Source organism: Centroberyx gerrardi, chromosome 17, assembly GCF_048128805.1.
Source record: "Centroberyx gerrardi isolate f3 chromosome 17, fCenGer3.hap1.cur.20231027, whole genome shotgun sequence".
In the NCBI taxonomy this organism is placed as follows: Eukaryota; Metazoa; Chordata; class Actinopteri; order Beryciformes; family Berycidae; genus Centroberyx; species Centroberyx gerrardi.
Window position 1 is genome coordinate 29,520,567 of NC_136013.1, and position 22,216 is coordinate 29,542,782.

Consider the following 22,216-nt stretch of genomic DNA (forward strand, 5'->3'; position numbering starts at 1 on the left):
TAGCACTGCCTTTGCGCATTGCATCACTGACTGTATGAAGATCTGATACAGCCTGAAAATGTACAGATATGCGATGCGTCGATGATAAAAATCCACGTCGACATATTTTCGTAATCGACATAGTCGATTAGGTTGACTAATCGTTTCAGCCCTATGTGTGTGTCTTAACGCTCACCATGTACATGTGACCCTGAAACAAAGTCAAACCATTGCTAATGCAAATGTCAACAATACAGGGCCATGAATGGGGAAAAAAGGTTTCAGTTTGTCAGTTACTGAATAGTTGACCAATATGATGTTTACCAGTGGAGTGGGAATGGCAGAGTGGACATTGTTGAAAACCACACAATTAATTACATAATAACTTTGCCTGGCTGCTTTCCATACACCACAGACCACAGATGAGGAAGAAAGGAAAGAACAAGAATTATGAGGCTGCAGAACGTTTCTAGTTTGCTTTGGAATCTAGAATTGCACAACTGACAACAAGAGGCTGATGCTACAGTTGACACTATAGAATGACTGGGCCTAATAAGTACAAGTTCACCAGTGGAGCTCAAGCAACTCCCAGCAATTAACAACTACTTGAACACCAACTGGCCTTCCCCCAGCCAAACACTTTGAAATGTATATGGTTTCACCTAAACTAGTTTCAGCTCAACTACTCGGCACCAAACCAAACACAGAACTAAAACAGAAAGATAGCACAGTAACCAACAAATGTGAGTGCTGCTAGATCCCAACAAAAAGTGCTCTACTAAACCAAGCCTGAGATAAAAACAGAAGATTCTACACTGCAGACAAAATGTGTACTGGCTTCAACACACAATTAGTTCAACTTAACTATCCAGGTGTGGAGCTCAAGCCACTCCCAGCAATTAACAACTAGTTGAACACGAGCTGGCCTTCCCCGAGTCAAATACTTTGAAATTACAATGGTTTCACCTAAACTGTTTCAGCTAAACTACTCGGCACCAAACCAAACACTTTCAAATAGGGATGCACCGATCTGGATTTTGGGAGCCGTTTTTACCGATATTCTGCCAGCCACATTGGCCGATACCCTGCTAATAAATGTTTTTTCCCCCGTGTGTATGTGTGTGTGGAGGGTCGTTTGAGCAGAATATAACTGTTTTTCCTAAATTATTCTATTCCATTCTATTAGATGGAACATATACGTTTCATTCACAGTATTACACTCATAAGTCAAAAAACATTTTATTTTGTAGATTACTGGAAACAAATTGTCATCTTTAGGCTAATTGCCAAATAAATAGGCAACAAAATACAAGATATACATCTCCACATCTAATAATTTCTCTGATAATTTAAAATGTATTCACTTACTGTATGTGCCTATTATTATAGCATATACATTCTTTGCAGCATTGCTACTTATTGCTCTCTAACCGGTTTATGCACCTAAATAGTACATATAAAGTAGGGCTGGGCGATTAATCGAATTTTATTTTCGATTACGATTTTGGCTTCCCACGATTATGAAAACAAGAAAATCGAGATAAAACGATTTTTGTGCCTCATTCCGTTTAGCAATGTTGCTCTCGTTTTGTCTTGTGTTGTAAATCCAGCGCACCCCTTTCCTCCGCAACGGTGCGCTCCGCTCCGCCCCTCCTCCAAAGCCCAAACATGCTGTGGTATAGTTTCAGCTGGAGTCGGTAACAGAGAGCCGGCCGGCGCGTTTCTCCGTTTATTTTTAAACCTTCCTTGGTAGAAGATGACAGAAAGAGAGCCGTTGGTCGACAGGAAAGGTAAAAAAAAAAAAATCATTGGTGTGGAAACACCTACCGTTTAAGTCTGTATGGCAGCGAAGACAAGTTACTGTCTACAAATCCCCATTACTGACTGTGGTATGTTAAGTTTCACTTTTGTTTTCACACCGCGAGACCCCAAATTACAGACGTGATGTGATGCGACATCAGTCAGTCAGGTGCCTCTGTTACCTGACTAAGTGACTGACTGAAAGAATATAGAGATATAGTTTACCAATATGTTGAATATTTTGCAGTAGGTTGTGACAGTGCACTACAACATAGTCGGTGTTATTTATTTTTTATATATTATTTATTTTAGTTATTTATTTATCTCTATTTTTACTTTTATTTATTTATTTATTTGCATTTATTTCTTTGTTTTTCAGTTCAATTATATTTAAAGTTCAAAGAAATCCAATGGGTTTTTTTTAAAAGTTCAATAAATGCATGATGTTCCCAAAGTCAATGAGTAATCGTGTTAAATAATCGTGATCTCAATATCAATCAAAATAATCGTGATTATGATTTTTGCCATAATCGTGCAGCCCTAATATAAAGTGTAAAATCTGTGCTACTAAATTTCTTTCTGTGCTACCTACTTGGAAAAAATGTCACCGTAGAGCCCTGTTTACAGCTATTGTTTTCTACAGGCCTGGGGTCAATCCACGTAACATTCAAACCATTCAATTTATCAATACCAACTGACATTCATTGACAGAATGGCAGAATAATTGCTCTTACTTGTTAATAGGCTACACGTGATAGAGTTTTTGATGCGAGCATCCACGATGCACTGTTTTCCCCAAGATTACAGGTTCATGTTGAGGTTCAAGTTGAGGGGTCCAGGTTTCACAGGCGCATCCATGAAATATTGCCACACCTGCTTGTGTTGAGGCTTTGTTGTGATTACAGCACTAATAATAATTGCTGCAGCTGCTATAAGCCCACAGGTGGCAAGCATCTACCTAGCACTAAACTAGGTAGATGAGAGAAAGAGAAGTGAAAAAATCTTTTACTTCTTGGATTAACTGAACTGAAAGCAAATTGAACCAAGTACTGGTGAAGTAGCAGAACAAACAACACAATAAAGCCTGAGGCTAGTCTGTTCTAAACATAGCTGTCAAATCCGCTGTTTTTTTCCGTTTAACAGGACTTCCATCCTAACAAATTGGTCCATATTTTCCAAACTCAATTACAAATTGACCACTTTTCCCACTACCTACTAACTTCAAGTGCAAAACTTTCAATACAAACAATGCTACCAATGCAAATCCAATCTATTACTTTTAGTCCATTGTTTAGGGGTAGCGGTGTAACGGTTCACTTATTCCAGTGTTTCCCACACATAGACTTTACTTGGGCGGGCCGCCCAGGTATATTAACAGCCGCCAAAGTATATTTGGCGACCCATTTTAGCATTTTTTTTTTTTTTTTTCAATCCGTCAGAGACGCCATCCGCGATCAATTAACTAGTGAACAATCTCCCCTCGCTCTACCCCTCCAGGGTTTCCCACACATAGAAAACTTTGTGGCGGGCCGCCACTATATCAGCACTGACCGCCACAAATTTTCTTTTTTTCCACTATTTAATCGTAGAACTGCGTGTAGCGCATTGATTCGCTCAGCCCCTAATTGCTCCACGCGATCTCTCTCTCTCTCTCTCTCGCTCTCTCTCTTTCTCTGTCTCTCGCTTGCTCTCTCTGTTGCTCCCCCCCTCTCTCTCTGTTGCTCGGTCTGTGTCTCTCTCTCTCTCTCTCTCGCTCTCTCACCGGACCCGTCTGTTCGCCTCCCACTGCACACGCGTGAGGGATATTTTTTTTCCATGCCAAGAAGACGGCCGACTGAATTCCCAAAAAGAAGAACTAACAGTTAACGTTACTTGGAATACAGCTGAGTTTCCGAGGTTAGCACGCTGTATAGCCTAGCTGCTAGTCAGTATCCACTGAGTGGACTGATAATGTTAATATTAACTTTTTAACTCTGACTCTGAATGTTTGCTCCCTCAATCCAGATTAATATTGAAAAATATTTTTAAAGAAGGAAAAGGACTCGTCCTGAGGAGCAGCAGGGACAGTCTGGACCAGAGGAGCCGATGAGCAGTAAAACAGAGTAACGTTAGATAATAATGTCAAAGGCTAGTAATTTAACGATGTAAAGATACAGGTGAAACTGACAGCACAGAGAGATGTAGCAGGGGAAGAAAAGCAGATTTCTCTGTAAAAGGGGTCTCATTTCTATTCTTCACCTTGTAGACAAAAGCAAGCAACAAACAGAACAGTGTAGCACTGTTTATATTTTTAAGTTATGTTATCTTTGACACAAAGTACTTTAGATATATACAGGTTAGTTATTTGTTTGACAAATGGAACTATTTAAAATGTGAGTACATTAGATAATTTTTCAGCCATCCAGGTAATGGGATCCTTTATTGATATTAGCCTATATATTGACAATATAAGAGAATACAAGAATAAAAAGGCACTCAACCCCCCCCGGTGCGGGGCCTTGCGCAGTCTGCCTTTAATGGACTGTGGTGCAGCATGGCTCAGTTACTTCATAGGCTATAAGTTGTTTTCCAGCAGATGCTTTAACACTACAACTGAAAACTCTAACGAATTTGTCTGATTACAAACCTATTTATAATCCAAATATCTAATTCCTCTCTAAACCTGAGCAAGCAGAAATTTGATAGTGCTCGAAACCCTGGGCGGTGTGTGGGTGGAATGATCTGAATTGCAGTTTTGAAAAGTTTTTCTCGGACATAGTGAGCCACAAACTGATCAATGCAATCAACTTTTTTGATCTAAATATTCTGGTGGAAACCCTGAATACTTGCCATTGTAAAAAAAACCTTTTGGCATGGAAATGGTCAAATTTAAAGATATTGAATATTGGCACAAAATATCAACTCGGTGGCTTTCATCAAGAAATATCAGTATCAGCCTAAAATATCAGTCGAACCCTAATGTTGAAAGCACCTGCCAAATGTGTAACAAAAGAGCCAGTACTAAATAATAAATATGACAAGGGAATAAACCAGAGTCTCACCCTCTATGCTCTGTGCTGACTGTATTGGGGCAGAGGTGGTCTCAGGGGCAGGGCTCGTCTCTGTTGGCTCCTCCTCCTTTTTCTTTTTCTTCTTCTCTGCTTTGGTCTTGGAGGACTTAGACTCCTCTTCAATCATAGAGGGGGGCTGGGACAACTCCAACTATGCAGAAACAACAGCAACAATTTTAAGTAAGGCTCAAGTTTCTGAGTGTATTTTTGTGCACAATAACCTTCTCAATCAGCTGTATGGAAAAGCCTGAATGAGTCGTAGGCATGAATGAAGAACTGGGCCCACTGGGCTGACACCCTGGAGTCTCTGGATTGTAGAGGCATCACCCTCCAGACACCCATTATTTATTTTCCCAATTCTGACCAATGAGAGGTAAAAAATTTTAATATAGCATACATTCTTATTTACTGCAGTTGATTTCAAACAATTGCATTATATTACTTTGTGTATGTATGTAGCCAATGATATGATTGTTTTAAACCAGCAATAAGCGATTTCAGACCCTGTAACCAATCCTGAAACTATCGTGTGCTACGTGGAGATTTCCGTGAGACATAATGATATAAACAAATAGCCACACACGCATGACAGCTGTGTTGTTTTTTTCACCTCTTTTCTAAAGCTCGTCTCCTCCCTTGCTGTTTGAAAGCAGCGCTCTACCCCTCCCATCCCTGAAAAAAGTTGTGGTAATGGCGGAATCCATGAAGCAAGCGAGTAAACTTGTTCAACTAGTAAACTTGCTACCTACCTCTTCACTTGTCATTGTGGGACATGTAACCTTCAGCGGGAGAAAAATCTGGCAAAGCGAGACTGGTAACCGGCGACATTTCTCCGTAGGTACGTTTATTTTAGCCATTAGCCTTTATGCATGGTTTGTCCTTAAGGGCTTCCATCGCCCAGTAGTTTTGCTGTGTGTGTGCGGTTTCTGTCACCCTCTAGTGGGCAGAAAATCGCTTAGTGTAGCTTTAATATGAATATATTATGGGCTATGTGGAGGGGGTTTTATGGAGGACCAAATGTGACATTCACACATTTCACACAATGTTGCATTCTTAGGTCAATAAAACCAAATGCTTTATAGATGGACTCCAACTCGCTGCAGCACAATACCCAGAAATGCTGCTATCCATCCTAACCTGTTTCTTGGCGGGGGCGTTGTAGGGATTGGGCCCCAAGGCCAGACCCAACAGCCGATCAGAGTATGGAACATTCTTCTCCACCGCTGTCCTGAACTTTGGGTCCCATTTAGCATAGAGTATCGTGCCTCCAATGCCCCCGCATAATGTCACCAAGCCTGCTGCAACTACCTTACCAGAACCACTGTGGAGGAAGGAAGAAAGCATTGGTAAAGACAGGAGGCCAGGGGACAGACATGAATTTGACGTAAACATGTGGCATGGAAATGTGAATGTTCAAATTTAAGGATTATCTCAAGAGGGTTGCTTGCAACCTAAAAGCAGTCAGAGAGAACACATCAAGTCGACTTACATTTTATTGGAAAGTTGAACTGTCTCACTTTTCAAAAGCCTTTGCTTGAGTCAACACATAAACAAGGCTAGAAGTCGGATGAAATTTGGTTTTGTTTCCATGTATCAAGAAATATATCTTTAACCTGGTTACTCAACTAACCTGGTTTTGGGTCAATGCGTGTTAACGTCGTAACTGGCTTAGAATAACCTGGGTAAGCTCATACTCGATACGATTAGGTCTGCAACTAACAATTATTTTCATAATCAAATATTCTATCGAATGCTATTTCTAATATTCAAATAATCTATTACAGAATATATTGTATTATTTAAAAAAAAAATCAAGCTGTGTTGTCAGAAAAAGCGAACCAATAAGAGAAACAACAAGAAAACCCTGGACATCATAAGTTTCAAAACAGTTGCCGCTCTCAATGCGACAATAACGTAACTTTGACAAAACAATAAAGGCGACTAAATGTTCATTGTGATGGATTAATTCAATGGGGCTTTATTGGCATGGAAAACACACCTTTCAAAGCCAAAGCAAGTGCCAAAGCAAGCAATAAGTAAAGATATACTAGAATAAAGAAATGTGTAAACAGAGCTGTGTTAAATTGCAACATTGCAATCAAATATATAAATAAAAATAACTTAAAAATACAAACACAAAAATTGTGATTTTGCTGTTAAAAGAAAAAAATATACTGTATATATACACAGATAAGTAAAGAAAACTTGTAGACATAGCAGTTTAAAAAATATAAATACAAATAAGTGAGAACTGCAAACATTTTTTTTTAAGAAATGTATTTAAAGGTATCTGTTCTGTATGTATGTACAGTATGTCTATGTACAGAAATCAGCACAGTGCAGATGGTCACTGCAGGAATACACAGATGACTGACAGTTTTTACGGTGGTTGTATTCCATTGGACGCCCTTTTCCTGTCACAACAGCTGAGGGGGCATCTCTCTAGACGGGTCTCTCCATAGGTGAGGCTTTGTCATGGAGTGTGTCAGGGTCATGTTCTTTTAGGCGATTATAAAATTTAAATGCTTTCTTTTGGATTTTGATAATTAGTGGGTATCGTCCTAATTCTGCTCTGCATGCATTATTTGGTGTTTTCCGTTGGATGCGGAGAATGGATTTGCAGAATTTTGCATGCAGTGTCTCAATTTGGTGTTTGTCCCATTTTGTAAAATCTTGGTTGGCAAGTGGACCCCAGACCTTGCAACCATAAAGGGAAATAGGTTCTATAACGGAGTCCAATATTTTAAGCCAGATTTTAATTGGGATGTCCAACTTGATGTTAGTTTTGCCATAAAAAGCCCTTTATATTTGTGGTGCTGGAGGCTGGGTCTTTTTTGGAATATCATAATTTTTGTCTTGGTTGGATTCACTGTCAAGGCCCAGGTCTGGGAGAATTTGTGCAGAAGATCAAGGTGCTGTCGTAGCTCTTCTTTGGTTGGAGACAGGAGCACCAGATCATCTGCAAACAGTAGGCATTTGACTTCCGTGTCTACTAGGGTGATGCCAGGTGCTACACACTGTTCTAATGCCCTTGCCAATTCATTGATGTATATGTTGAAGAGGGTTGGACTCAAGAAGTGTGCTTTTTTGCCAATCTTAACAGCACACTTGTTGTTTGTGTACATTGAGTTTATTTATTGGATTACCGATCTAAAGCAAGTTTCAAGGCTCTGGCAAGTTAAATTTTTATACCGTACTGAAATGAAAGGAAACTAGTGGGTAACTGGAGGGTAGGAGAAACACATTCATCAATCTAAAAACCCACGGTGTGATTTGGAAAATGGTCAGCAGTAATGTAACGTATATGTGATTTGTAGTAGTCACTCACTTTAACATTATTTTTGTATGGAAAAAAGGCAAATGCACGCTTCATACCAACGTGGACTGTTATTTGGATTGTAAACTTTAAGAGCACTGCATCAGAATTACATTTTGAAATGCGTAACTCTGCGTAAGGGCATTTCTGGACGATTTTGCTGCCGCAAAATACAGTGCGGCAGGACTCGAGATAAAAGGCAAGTGTCAGATTGTAAAAAAACTACCTGGAGTCAGCAGAGATAACATTTTGTCGGTGAGAGCTCTCCTGATTTTCAGCCATGCTGAAAGTGTATGTGTTCACCGCCTTGTGCTGCCTGTCTGTGCTGGATGCCTGCAAGAGTTGCCTAGCTAGTGGGGCGGGGCTAGCATGCAATGAACGGCCCTTGAATGCCACAGAGAGCCTTTGATTTATGTTATAGATGATTTGATTTCAGACATTATCATTGATAATATTTTATAATCGAAGTAATTGGTTTTTTTTTTTAATAATCATTGCAGCCTTAGATACAACCATGAGAAACCTGGTTAAGATACCTTACTTCCATATTAAATGCATTACTGTAGCATGGAGATTTTTTTCTACATTTTTCTACATTTGTCAGAGTTGCACTGTACTATGATGTCAACAAAAAAACATGGTGGCAACTCGGGCTGTTGATGAAGAATTGATTTACAAATGTTCAACATGTAATCACATTGATCAAACTGAATATCATTGTCATATCAGTATATGGTGGAGTAATGAAGTTGTTTCTATTGGGCCTTATTGAGGGGAAACTGCAATATTTAAAATGGCCACAAGAAGGAGACACATCCCTGTAGCTTACTGAGGGGGGTGTGGGTGTAAATAAAGTCCCCACACAATATTCTCAGCAATATACTAGATGTTGAATTTGTATTATGCTAGTTTTCTTCTATTTAAATGTATAGGGCTAGACCTGTCGTCTCAGCCGGGAAAATCTTTTTTTATTTTTTTAAATAGTAAAGCCGTTACCTGTATTTGATATATTTTTGATATGAATTTTCCATCGCCCTTTTTTAATATTTCACTGAATTACAGCTGTAGCATACACTGTCACCTTGAGTAGGCCTGGCACAATAAAAAGGTTACTTTATGCTAATGAGACAGAAAAAAAAACTAGGCTACAGAACAATAAAACCCTGGGAAAAAAGGTAGGCTAAAATACAGCATGAAAACACAGATTGAAAAATCACTATAATATTCCTATATTATTACTATAGGGACTTGGTGTGAGTGGCTATCCTTATCTAGTGAATGGGTATCATCATCAAGTCAGGTTACTCTGGCATGGAAATACAGCCAATGTTTCAACAGGAGGCACCTTACTGAACTTATGGATTGGGGCTTAAAGCAATGCACACGTGTGTGTGTGTGTGTGTGTTAGTCTATTACCCGGCCTCCCCTGCTGTGTAGTGCCGACAGTGTTGCAGATTCGGGGCGGGGGGTCTCCCACAGAAGCATTTCTAGAGAGAGAAAGGGGTAGAAAGAAAGAAAGGAGAGAGATTCAATCAAAAATAGCTGGAATAGAAGTGTATCCTGAGGTAAGATAGGACACCAGTTGGTCTTATGTGGGATCAGACAATTTGTGGACACTTTAAGTATTTCAGTTTATTACAGCCTTGTGCATACTATACCTATTAAACTTTTTGGTAACCCTTCAAAGTGTTCTTTCGATCCACAAACTGTCAAATTATATGTACAACATCTACATATCTCTACTTTGTATATGGCTTCTGAAGTCCCACTTCCCGGAGAACACTTGTCAATCAAACAGTGTGTCTGGGACTGTGATGTCTTTTACTTGGATTTTATGTTGATGAAGTTTGAGTTTCGGTAGGTGGCACCATTTTCTTTGCCTGTTCAGCCATGGTGGCTATCACTGCTCATCCTAACTACCCAGTTCTTCGTCTTTTTATTCCAGATAAACAGCAAGCAGTGGTGTAGTGGGGGGGGAGCGGTGCTCCCTCACCGATTTTGGGTTTGGTCATGCAGAAAAATGAATTCAGTTGCTTGCAAGAGGAAAATAAATTTAGTCCCTCCAGGAACTTGCGATTTTGCGATCGTAATACTTAACGCAAATTCAAGAAATCTCTGCAATATTTGCGAGAGCTTGCAGTTTTGCAAAATTGCCGCAACTTTTCTGCATGAAATGGCCAAATCAACAGACCGCTTGTGATTTGGACCAATTGTCGCATTCGGTGTCGTGGTAACTTACGTCATCGCAGCGCGCATTCAGGTGGAAGATGAACAAAGCTCACCTGCCAACAAAAATTACTGCCATAGACTGTGCAAAACAAAACAAAAGCAGCAAGAATCGAGGTGAGTGCAAAATTCAAGCTCTTGGAAGAGTTAATAGCTTAAACGGAGAGTGGGAGAGAATAGGGGGAGGCTGTGTGTGTGTGTGTGTGTGTGTGTGTGCGTGTGTGTGTGAGTGAGTAAGAGAGAAAAACTTTTTTTTTTCCTTTGCTTGCAATTTTTCCCAATTCTTGCAATTTTACCACAAAAAGAGCACATAAAACCTCACAAATTGTATCGAAATTTTTGAGAAATGTCGCAGCAAAATCAAGCATTTTTGGCCGCAATAATCACAAAAAAACTCCTGGTGGGACTGATTTAGGAAAATAATGAAGTCTGTATCTGCAGCATAGTCAGCGGATGGCTATTGCCCCCTGCAGGTGATAGAATGCATCACTTGATGGGTCTGACTATCGGGCCACGCATGCCTATTCGATTCGTGGGCTACTATGACAATGAGCTAGCAGTATTTCATCATTTTAGCATATCGTGATGGCTACATGTAGACAATCTAGCATTGCATTGTTTTTCCCTGACGAAGCATTAGCAAGCAATCCTGTCACCAATTCCAACCTTGTGCATGGTGACATCAGTGACACTGACAAAGGTAATAAAATGAAAGAATACTTAGGTTATCTATTAATCAATAAGGCTGCACTGCTGCATAGACAATTAGTTAAGGGAAGTTAGCTGAATGGAATGGTTTTATGCCACCAGATGGAGCTACAGCTGTATCTGCACCTTCTTCATGTTCCACCAGGACAGTTTCCATCTCTCGCCCCAACAGATAGTGAAGAGCCGGCAGCGATTTCTCAGCCACTCGCCTCATCTAGTCACTATCCTGATGTGCGGAATGAGGACATGTGGAGAAACAACCAACAAGCATATCCCTGGATAGATACAAAAGATGGCAAGCTATAAAGTATGCGCTGAAGTTGGGAAACTAAATTTAAAACTGCAGGGGGTGCGACTAACAACATAACCCAGTATGGGTCAGACCGCCTAGCTCAACTGCGTTCACTAAGAAAAAAGATAATCCAACACAAATATTCCCGAGCACATGTAAATGCACAACACATGATTGACACATCCAAGTTAGAGACTCTTGAGAAAATGTGTGACAAAATGAACGTGTCCTACCGGCGACAAATGCTGTTTTTAGGTCAGCTTATCTTCTAGCTAAGGAAGACAGACCATACTCTGACCATTTTGACTTGCTTGAACTGCAAAAGCTAAATGGAGTGGATACAGGACACAGCCTTTATTCAAGATATAGTGCCGTTCAACATCAAAGATATCAATGGGAATATCTCCATAATTATAGATGAGTCCACGAGTCTGAGTGCCAAAACAACATTGATTGTTTACTTAAAATCTTAATCATAGACTGGAGATAGCTGTGTCTGATTCAGTGTCAGATGTTGGTGGGATTAGGTGGGACACAGCCTCTGTTGTTTATGCCGACCAAACGCAGATCAAAGCTGATCAAACGCAGCATTCATTTTAGGGATGCACCGATCCGATACTGATATCGGATATCGGTCCGATACTGACTCAAATAGCTGGATCGGGTATCGGTGACAATGGGGCCGATCTATTCAATTCAATTCTATGTTTATGTCTACGTGCGCATACTACGTCATGCGTCAGCAGCGCGCCGGTAGACCCGGCCATTTGCCTTCGGTCCGTCCGGTGGCTCCTCCGGTCCAGCACATGGATGTATTAAACTAGGTCCAGCAGCTCCGGAGGATCCCGCCTGCCGCGCACAGCGTCTCGCGCACTGAATTCTCGCTCATGGGGCGCGAGCCTCCCGCAGCTAGCATCCAGGCTAACAAGCTAACCTGGCGCCCAACCCTCATAACAGAGCCGGGGTCGGGGTGAGCTGACCGGGGGTCGGTGCTGATGCTCGGTAGTTAAAAACACACCTGCATGAATACTTTGTCTCGGTTATATGTTTAAACTCTCCCGGGTCACCGCGCGGCCGAGCAGGCTGCCATTTAACCTGCTAGGTAAAGTAGTTTTCCACCAATTATACAATCGGCGCGTCCAGCCAGACTCCATTCATAAATCCAAGGTTTACGGGGACTCGGCTGTAGGTCAACGTTGTTTCCTGCCACAACACGATTTAAAGTGTTTTCCGTGTTTGTCAGGTACTGCTGCTCCATTCGGCCGACACACAGTCAGACTAACATACCTTGATTTTTTTTCTGAGGGCTGTTTCATAAAGCAAGATTACCAGTTAAGCCAGAGTTATTTCAGTAATTTAGGCTTATTCTGCATATTTTGAATGTTTTGTTTTTACCAAGTTACTTGTTTATACTACTTGTGTGAATTGTGATTTAATTTATCAAGTTTGTTTGCACTAGTTTGTGACTTAATTGTGATTTAATGTTTACATTTTGTTCTCATTTGATGCAGTTGTATTGTTTTATACTGGAATTTTAATTCCTGACCAATTTGTTGCTGCATTTAAAAGGTTTACACTTGAATTGTAATTCCTGTTAATTTTGAAGATGTTTTACCAAGTTGCTGGAGCACAATTATTTATTATTTTAATAATAAATAACAATTGAGTACATTTATATCTATGTATTTATTTGTTACATTTTGCTTTACAAAGTTAGAAAAGCAATGTTAAAGTCAAGCCTGATGTTGCTTTACACATAAAAGAATGATCCCAGTCTCTTCCACACAGTGAGGCATAGCCTACAGTTTATTAATTAAACACTGGTATCGGATCGGTACTCGGTATCGGCCGATACCCAAAGCCCAGTTATTGCTATCGGTATCTGGACTGAAAAAGTTGGATCGGTGCATCCCTAATTAATTTCATTGAAGGGTTGAAAGAGAAACCTGGCACTAAAACACTTGAGGCTGAAATCGCTGCAGCAAAGGGCAAGCTGAGGTCTGTTTCTCTGACAGACAATGCCAAAATTGTTGCTATTAATCGACAAGTTTTTAACCAGCCTAGTTAATAATATGGAACATTGTATGTTTGCCGCTACTTCATTCAGAGGCCTCAGCTCTGTTCACCAAACTCAGTCTCAGTCTGACTACAAGGACTTGTTGGAGCATCTACGAGTTCTGGAGTCTGACAACTGGCCAGAACCTTTAGGGACAACATAGAGTGCGGTGGGAAAAAAGTTCCACCTGGACTTATACCCCTCGTAAACTGTTGTCTACTCATTCCATGCAGCTTGCCGGAATGCGAGTGCGGCTTCAGCCTAATGAATCTCATCATAACTCCACTCCGTTCACAACTTAACATACCACATGTATCGGCTCTGATGTTTATCAGACAACACGGACCCCCGCTCAGGTACTGGAATTCTGGGCCACTCTGCACCGTGTGCTTTCAGCCGAGCGAACCAGAGTGGCCCAGGCAGAGCCAGAGGATCCAGACATATTTTGGCAGTTTCTATAAACTTAAATGTGAGCCGGGGGATTCATTACACTGCAGTCAGTGTTAATGAGCTCTCCACGCACATTTGCTGCTGAATGTGCTAGGGATGTGCGTGATTAGTCGACTAGTCGATTAAACGTTTCTACCCTCGCTACTCGGCACCAGAAATACTAGTCGGTTAAACTAATTATTAATAATGTACAACGCCAGTTAACTGTTGCATCTTTTTTTTTTTTGCTTTGTAAAAAAAACATATGTATATAATAAATATAAACGTAAATTGACCCTGTTCTATATTAAAAGTTAAAAATTTTTGGATGGGACTGCTAGCAAAAATGATAGATCTGCGCGAGCACTGTTACAGGATCGTTAAAGGCAGAACGGCGACCAGGCATAAGAGTGATGTTTGGAAGTATTTCGACAAAATAGACGAAATGAATGTGCAGTGCAAGCTATGTAATAGTTAAACTTGCGTATCATCAACTAGTTTGATGATTAACCATTTGCGCATTAAGCACAAGGAGAAAATAGCGGAGACAGATAACAGGCAGTCTCGCATCACCTCATTTGCTAGCAGTGTGCACACGCCGTTGTGATGCCACCAGGGCAGAGAAGATTAGCCAGCTCATCACGAAAATGGTGACTGGAGATATGCTCCCGTTAAGCTTTGTGGAAGGAGAAGGCTTCCGCGAGCTGATGGCGTTTGTTGAGCCGGAGTACAAGCTACTATCGCAGCGAACAACAGCTACGAGAGTGGAGAAGATGTATGAGGAAAGCGCGGTGAAATTGAGGGCTGATCTGCAAAGTGCCGACAAGGTAGCCTGGTTGTTCAATAAATGAATTTCAAATTGCATTTGTTTTCCGTTGTTGGCCAATTTACATAAATGTGAAAGCATTAGATAGTAATAGATATTCTTACAGGCCTATAGCCTATGAAATTAACTGTTTAGCGTTAGCCAAACTTTGGTTCCGCTTGTGTGTTTCCAGTCGGACACGGACCCCTACCCGCATTTTCGCTTGGGTGTTAATTTCGGACCATATTCTTATGTTTTTGTTTTTTTTTGCGAGTACTCGAATATTGAAATTACTTAAAATGCCCATCACTATCGCAAAACCAGCGCGGTTTGGCAGTATTTTGATCTAGAAAAGGAAAATAAGGTTGTATGTAGGCTGTGTCAGAATAAACTGGCATATAACCACTCGACGCTTTCCAAAACTATGCCGGCTTGCAAGTCGCTATCTCTGTGTGCCTGCAAAATCTGTGCCAGCTGAGAGAGTTTTTTCAGCTGCTGGACTTATTGTTAATAGACTGAGGCCTCGCCTTTCACCCAAACATATTGACATGTTGATTTCGCTGAACAAAAATGTTTCGGCAGTCGAGTAAGTAGGCCTACCACGTTGTGTGTGTGTGTGTGTGTGTGTGTGTTATTTTAAATGTTATTTGTTAACTTTTATTTAGTGAGTTGTCATGTTTTGTAATGTGCAATGTTCATAATAAACGGTGCAAAGTGCCACAGTTATTGAAGAATGTGATTAACGGTTTCAAATGGCTCTTAAATACACACAATATTTTTTCGGACAACGTTTTAACCTTATAGATTAAATTGTGCTCAATTTTGACTGTTTTCTGAGTGTTTTCTTACTTTAAGACTAGTCGACTAGTCTAAATTTAAATTTTCGTTTAATCGACAGGGACATTAGTCGTTAGGAACATCCCTAGAATGTGCTCATGAATTTTAGCCAGTGCTGCTGTGTGGTGCTGAAAATCAGTTTTCCATAGTTTTCTTTTTTCAAAATCTAAACCATAGTCCTACCTACGATATTTTCAAAATGAAAAGAAAAATGTTCAGCTTATCTTTATGAACAATATTGTACTGCTCAGTTCGCTAATGGATTTTAAAGTTGAGAAGGGTCTGGCTGCAGACCTCCAGTGTCAGGCCCCTCTCTGGCTGCTCCAGCAGCAGGATCCTGTCACGTGATCCAGGGCCTGCTGCAAAGTGACATTGATTTTTAAAACTCTATGAACGTCAAGTAGAAGGACTTTCACCATCTATCTTTATTTCAAGTCGACAATATTTAAAATAATTTTCCTAATTAATTTACTTTAAACAGGGTCATTCCGTGTCAAATCAACCAAATTTCAGGAACTTCGCCGGCTCGAACTTTTGATTTTGATAATTTTTCTCCTGGTGGAAGATATACATAAATGATGAAGAAAGCCCAAATATTAAAGCTCACTGATCATTGATTTTGTGATGTGTGCCTATGGCAGTAGCTGAAAAATGAAAAAAAATATATATTTTTTAAGAGTTTAAATGTTAATCACTCCAAACCTATCAAAGATACCTCAATATCCTTTTACTTCCTGGTTTAAAATAAAAAATATCTTGGTGTCTATGCATTTGCAAGGACCTGGGTGGTGTATTCTCTTAGATAATGACCTGTGAATATAGCTCCAGAATTAAGTAGTCAAATTTGACAGGTCAAAAACCAACTGTGGCACATGGTAAGAAGCTAGTCTTTTGTGTCCATAAAGAAGAGGTTCTGAAGTAAAGAATAATATAAAAATTGGAAATGTATCTTTTTCCTTCATTAAAAAAAATTAGGGCAAATATGACAAAAAAAAATGTTTTCGAGCCACCCCTTTTTGATCATCTGCATATTGTGAAAACGATTCATAAAAGCACATAGCGCCACAAAAAATACCACCTGCTCCAGTCAGACAGTATATTGTAGAAATGAATGTTAACTAATGAAAACAAATATGAAAAAAAAAAATCAATAGATAAAAATTACATTGTGTCCTAGGGTATTAATTATCTTTGAGATTTTCCTGAGTTGAAAGAAGCAAGAATGCCCAACACATTTTTTGGGGGGACATACCCCATTTGGACTGTTAGCAGCAAGAGGCCTAGCACTAGACAAATTATATACTGGATAGGTCCAAAATCGCCAAACTTATCCTTTAAGACTACCCCGATGGACAGTAAGATTAGAGGCCTTCCAGAGGTACTAAGCCTTGCAACACTTCCACTTCATAGAGCAGTCTAGTCTTTCTTAGCTTATAAGGTGCAATACTGTCTAAAACTGAAGTGCAGACGTTATTATTATTATTATAGATATTATTTAAAGTGCTGACCCAGCCCACCCGGGCCAGTCTCGGCGTAGGCCGGTGGCAATTCCAGATGGACCCCCTGTAAAAGAAAAAGTGATAGCCTCGCCCTCGGACAAGAGTGATTACACGGAAGTTGAGATGGGTTAAATTGAAAATTTAATTTAAAACAAAAAAAAAAAACGCATTTTCCAGGCATGGAAACGTTTGATTTTTTTATCGACCATATAGCACCTGTGACGAAGTAGATGCTTTTTTTTTTCATCACGAAAACGGGTTTGACCTTCCTATATTTAATGCAACCGTTTTTAAATTGTATTAAGCAGAAGTGGGTGAAAACCCCGCACTCTCAAATGTAAATAAAAACTCTGAGAGTGCGGGCCTTCCCAAAATTGTATTTAGCAACATATATATGCGGAGAGGGCCTTGAGCCAGGCTGTGGGTCATTGAATGACAACACCTTTGGCTAACAGGCTAATGCTAACATGGTTATGGTAGTAAACTAGTTGTTTTAGCAAAGGTCTTACCCGAGCTGTAGTATTAGCTCTTCTCAGAGAAGCCCGCAGCATGGTCTTCACTTACTCGCGTTTCTTCTATGACAACGTATTTAACCTGCAGCTCAACAGTTCATTGTCGAAGCTGTCAACCCCTCTAGACACACAGAGACAAGGACAGTACGCATGCGCATGACACCCATCTGCGAAGATGACGTCACGAGATGCATCTCGCGAGGACAGACACAAATCCGGCATTACAAGATATTTATTTAACTATTTATTTTCTTTATTTTTGTCTTTATTATTAACCTTTAGTCCCCCTGGCGTGTTTGTACTTGTGTGATTGTGATCAAGTTGTATACACAAAGTGTTGAGAACTTGTTGATATTGTTGTTGTATGTATACTAATTTAAAAAAGACACAAATCCGGCATTTTACCTATGCATTTTACTCAAATTTTGCTTTGGGTCTGGGATTTTTTTATTTTTTTTTTGCATCAACATAATTCAAAAGGCAGTTACAAGAAGTAGTCACTACAAATAAAGACACCTGAACAGCAGATTTACACAATAAGAACTTACAACACAATAATCAAAGTCTAACATAAAGTACATACAAGGGGCTAAATGTCTTCATATATCTTGATTATATTGCATATAGCTTTAGGGCATTTGCTTTACATTTTTTCAAGGATTTGAAAAATAATGTGATATCATTCATGAAAGCAACAAACTTTGAAGCAGTCTTAAAAAATCAACATTTATGTATGAAATGTTTGGCCATAATCATAATATTATTACAAAAATATTCTATTTTCTTTTCCCTGCATGAAAAAAACATTTTATGTTACTGTATAGGAACATTGAAATGTTAAGTTTGGAATACAATCAATCATTTATCCATCAAGTGAAAACAGATGCTCTGCAGTTTCAATTTCAAGTCATTACATGGATATATGTATGTATATTTATAGCTTTAAAATTAACTTCTTTTGCCTTAGAAACAGGAGAGATAGCCGACCTCGCTCTAATTTTAGCTACGGCACTTATTGTGTACTCTTGCATTAAAGCTCTTCTTTTAAACTGAAATGGATATAATTGTGTCTTAATGTTGTTTTATTTTCACTGACCTGTAGTGAGACAGTTTGACGAGGAGAGGTGCTCTTTGACAGCCAGCTCATCTGGGGCTCCTTGCTGGTGACGAGGAGACAGCAGCAGAAGTGGGAAGGACAGCACAGCAGCACAGTGGGTGAAGGGGTGCCCGCACCGGCCTGTGCACATCCCCGACATGAGCACAAAATTAAGAGCAACTGAGCGTGTGTGAGGGCATGGGAATATGCAGGCAGAGGCTGTGCTCCCAGGGCCTGGCACCCCCCAAGCATTTGCCACCCTAGGCAATTGCCCATGTCGTCTATGCCAGAAACCGCCCCTGGATAGACACAAAGTTGCTCCTGCCTTGCAGGTAGGTCTTGAACCAATTCAAGGCCGGGCCAGAGTGTCCAACCCAATTTTCTAGTCTATCTAATATCATTGTGTGATCAACAGTTTCAAACAAAGCACTGAGATCCAGAAGTACAAGGAGAGAAAGCTTGCCTGAGTCTGTGTTTATAAAGATCATTCACAACTCTAATAACTTAAAGACTGTCCCAATAGTCTCAGTGGGGTCTAAATCTGGATTGGAAATTATCATAGTGGGCATTTGTGCGACTCTGTTTTAACAGAGGCTTAACAACAGTTTTCAAAGCATTTGGGAAAAGACCAGACAAAAGAGAGCTGTTAACCATTTGCAATAGCCCATTCGCCAAACCACTAAAAACATTTTTAAAAAAGCTTGTGGGCAGAGGGTGGACAACGTAAGCTGTTGTATAGTTTCCTCAAATGTCAATAGTAGTAAAATGTTCCATATTAACTAAATTATTTTTGTGTCAAAGAAACGGAGGCATACCTTTCCTGCTTGACATGGAAGCACTGAGGGTTATCTGATACTCACAATCCTATCATTGAAAAAGGCGGCAAATTCATTACATCTGGCAGTAGAAAGAAGCTCAGGGGCAATTGATGCTGGGGAATTTATCAGTCATTGTTTGTGTTTTCACTAATGATCTTGTAAAAAAGGGATTGTCTGGCATTTCTTAGTTCCATGTTGTAGTTTGAAGCTCCTCTTTATAGATATCATAGTGAACTTGGAGTTTTATTTTTTGGCATTTCAGCCTTTCGGCATTCTCTTCATTGTTTTACAGACATAGCATTTCTCTAGGGTGCTTTTTGCTTACCAGAGATTTTCATCTTAACAGCTGCAATGTCATCAATGGAATTCCTAACTTTTCAATAACATTTTTCCACAAGGTTATTAATAAAAATGTGCAGTGGGCATTGGTGACATGGATATGGCGTTTAGTAAAGCTGCAGCAGTATTACCGTTGATGTAGCGTTTTTTAACATTTTTTGGCCTAGCTTGCAGTTCCAACTTAATAGACACCTCAAAGAAAACAAAGAAATGATTGGATTTGGCAACATCAATAGCAGCAACTTCAGTGATATTGAGACCCCTAGTGATAATGAAGTCCAAGGTATGCCCCTGATTGTGGGCAGGCCACCGAGATGATGAGACAGTCCAAAAGCCTCTAGCATGTTAGTCAGTTCTCTTGCATGGTTATTATTTCGATTATTGATGTGAATACTGAAGTCACCCAATATAGCTAGACAATCAAAATCTGTGGAGATTTTGGACAGTAGTTCAACAAAGTAGTCAAATAAATTGTTACAGGGTTTAGGTGGTCTATATACAATCAGAAATAAAACTTGAAGAGTACATTTCAAAGTAAAAGCAAGGTATTCAAAATATGTAAAATACCTGTTTGCACTGAAACACATGACAGAATTGAGTTGCGATGCCGCCCTCTCTACTGTCAACTCTAAAAACATCTAAAACATAAAAATTTGGGGGTGCAATAAGAATAGCCATTCTGCCATTTTTGTCTAAGCAGGTATTACAGTGGGTGGGAGCATGAGGGAGGCTGGGCAGAGAGTCCAGCCCAACCTGAGCTGCTTCACTGCTGCTTCCATCATCTGTACATTCAGACATGAGAACAGGCAAGTAATAACCTACTCTCTACACCATGCTACTCTTCTCTATAGCATACAATAGGTTTTTATGTTCATCTCACTTTTGTATTTAAAAAACTGTTTTGAATATGAATTTGAATGCAATCTTTAATAGCCTAGTATCCCTACATATGTTATCATCATCTTTCAAAAAAGATGAGCTTATAGGCTTCCACTTTCATTTCCATTCTCACTAGATTAACGGGTGTGTTAGGTAAGGACTATTTTATGATTCGTTAAGCCTTCAGAGGTCTACTTGTTTTTGCTATTTAATTTGCAACATGACTTGCATTCAGTTGTTAGAGGTGACTTAAATGGATTCCAAAATTATATTCAGATAGGTGTTTTTCTAATGTGCTGTTGTCTTTGAGTGTGCACATTCTGAGCTGTAAATCCTCAGTTGAGATGCAAATGTACGCAGTGTTCGCGTCTCGAGAGCCAATCACTTTCGAGGCTGCAGCACCGACGCCTTGTCTGTACAACCAGGAAATGCGAAAGTGAAACGAATCATGGGTTGATCCAGGCCAGCCAGCAACTATATTTGTCACAGTCATGTTCGCATCACAGATAATTTGGGCATTGATAGAGTGAGAATGCTTTCTGTTAACAAAGGCAAATTCTTCCTCCGATGGTGCCCTTATGGCAATATGAGTGCAGTCGATCGCGCCGATTACATTTGGAAAACCATCGCTGTAAATTGCGCTTTGATGTTGGCCTGTTCAACTGCAGCCAGCTCTCTTTGAAAAGAGCCGGTTGCTAGAAAACCAAGTAAGAGACCAGTATAGAATGGTTTGTTTTAGTTGATCTCGCTAATGTAGGACCCAATTCAACACAGAGTTCCAAGAGAACAGCTCTAGGAAATCTAAATCAGTTCATAAGCCAGTCATCATCATGGGTCAAAAAATCCTCCTGGTCCCTAAACACTCATTTTCTCCAAAGTCTACCATAGGCAATGTCTTCCAAAAGTGTCAAAACCGCCATTGTCGCCATTACACACATATTTACAGCTCTGTGAAGATTAATCCTAATGATGTACACCTTGAATTTGCTTCTGCAAATTGTTCCTAATTAAAATCAATTGAGCTGCGAGCCAATGATGTACTGTAGGCCTCATTTTATTGGCAGGAGAAACTAATTGGTTTTCACACTAAAGTGCAGACTAAAGCAAGAAATAACATATCCCAGCAAACATTTAGACATTGAATGACTGTTGTTTGAACGTTCAATCAAGACGTCCTGTTATGGTTAAAAAATAGTTCCAAAATGAAAGTTGTGCCGACGTCCGGACGTTACCTGGCCATCAGCTGGACGTCCTTCCTGGGCGTCCCAGCAACGTCGAAATATGTCGTTACCATGAACGGGCCTATTCAGCTATTCTGCTAAGGTTTATGTACACAGTGTGCATTCAGCAGCTTTATACATCCTATATGTCCAGATTAACAATTTATGCTACATGTTCTGAAATGGTCTAACCAACTGACCCGGACGTCTGTTTTAACAACGTGTAATTTACATGATAATCCTGATATACTCATAACCACTTTTGGCCAGGGACTGATGTTTGCTGGGTTATTTATATACACACATACTAAACAATCATGCAACAACTCTGTCATTGCCATTAATGCATAAACCT

The 22,216-nt window shown here is 39.9% G+C and overlaps 1 protein-coding gene across 1 annotated transcript in view; it reads right to left on the minus strand.

The window, feature by feature from the left end:
* Positions 1-17,640, minus strand: part of immt (inner membrane protein, mitochondrial (mitofilin)) — a 44,339-nt gene extending 26,699 nt beyond the window's left edge. Inside the window, exons 1-4 of the mRNA XM_078289428.1 lie at positions 17,507-17,640; positions 9,562-9,632; positions 5,967-6,150; positions 4,821-4,980 (exon numbers count right to left, since the gene is read on the minus strand). Of these exons, the coding sequence (XP_078145554.1) occupies positions 4,821-4,980; positions 5,967-6,150; positions 9,562-9,632; positions 17,507-17,548 (457 nt within the window). The 5' untranslated portion in view covers positions 17,549-17,640. The remainder of the gene's footprint in view (positions 1-4,820; positions 4,981-5,966; positions 6,151-9,561; positions 9,633-17,506) is intronic.
* Between the last annotated feature and the right edge of the window lie 4,576 nt (positions 17,641-22,216).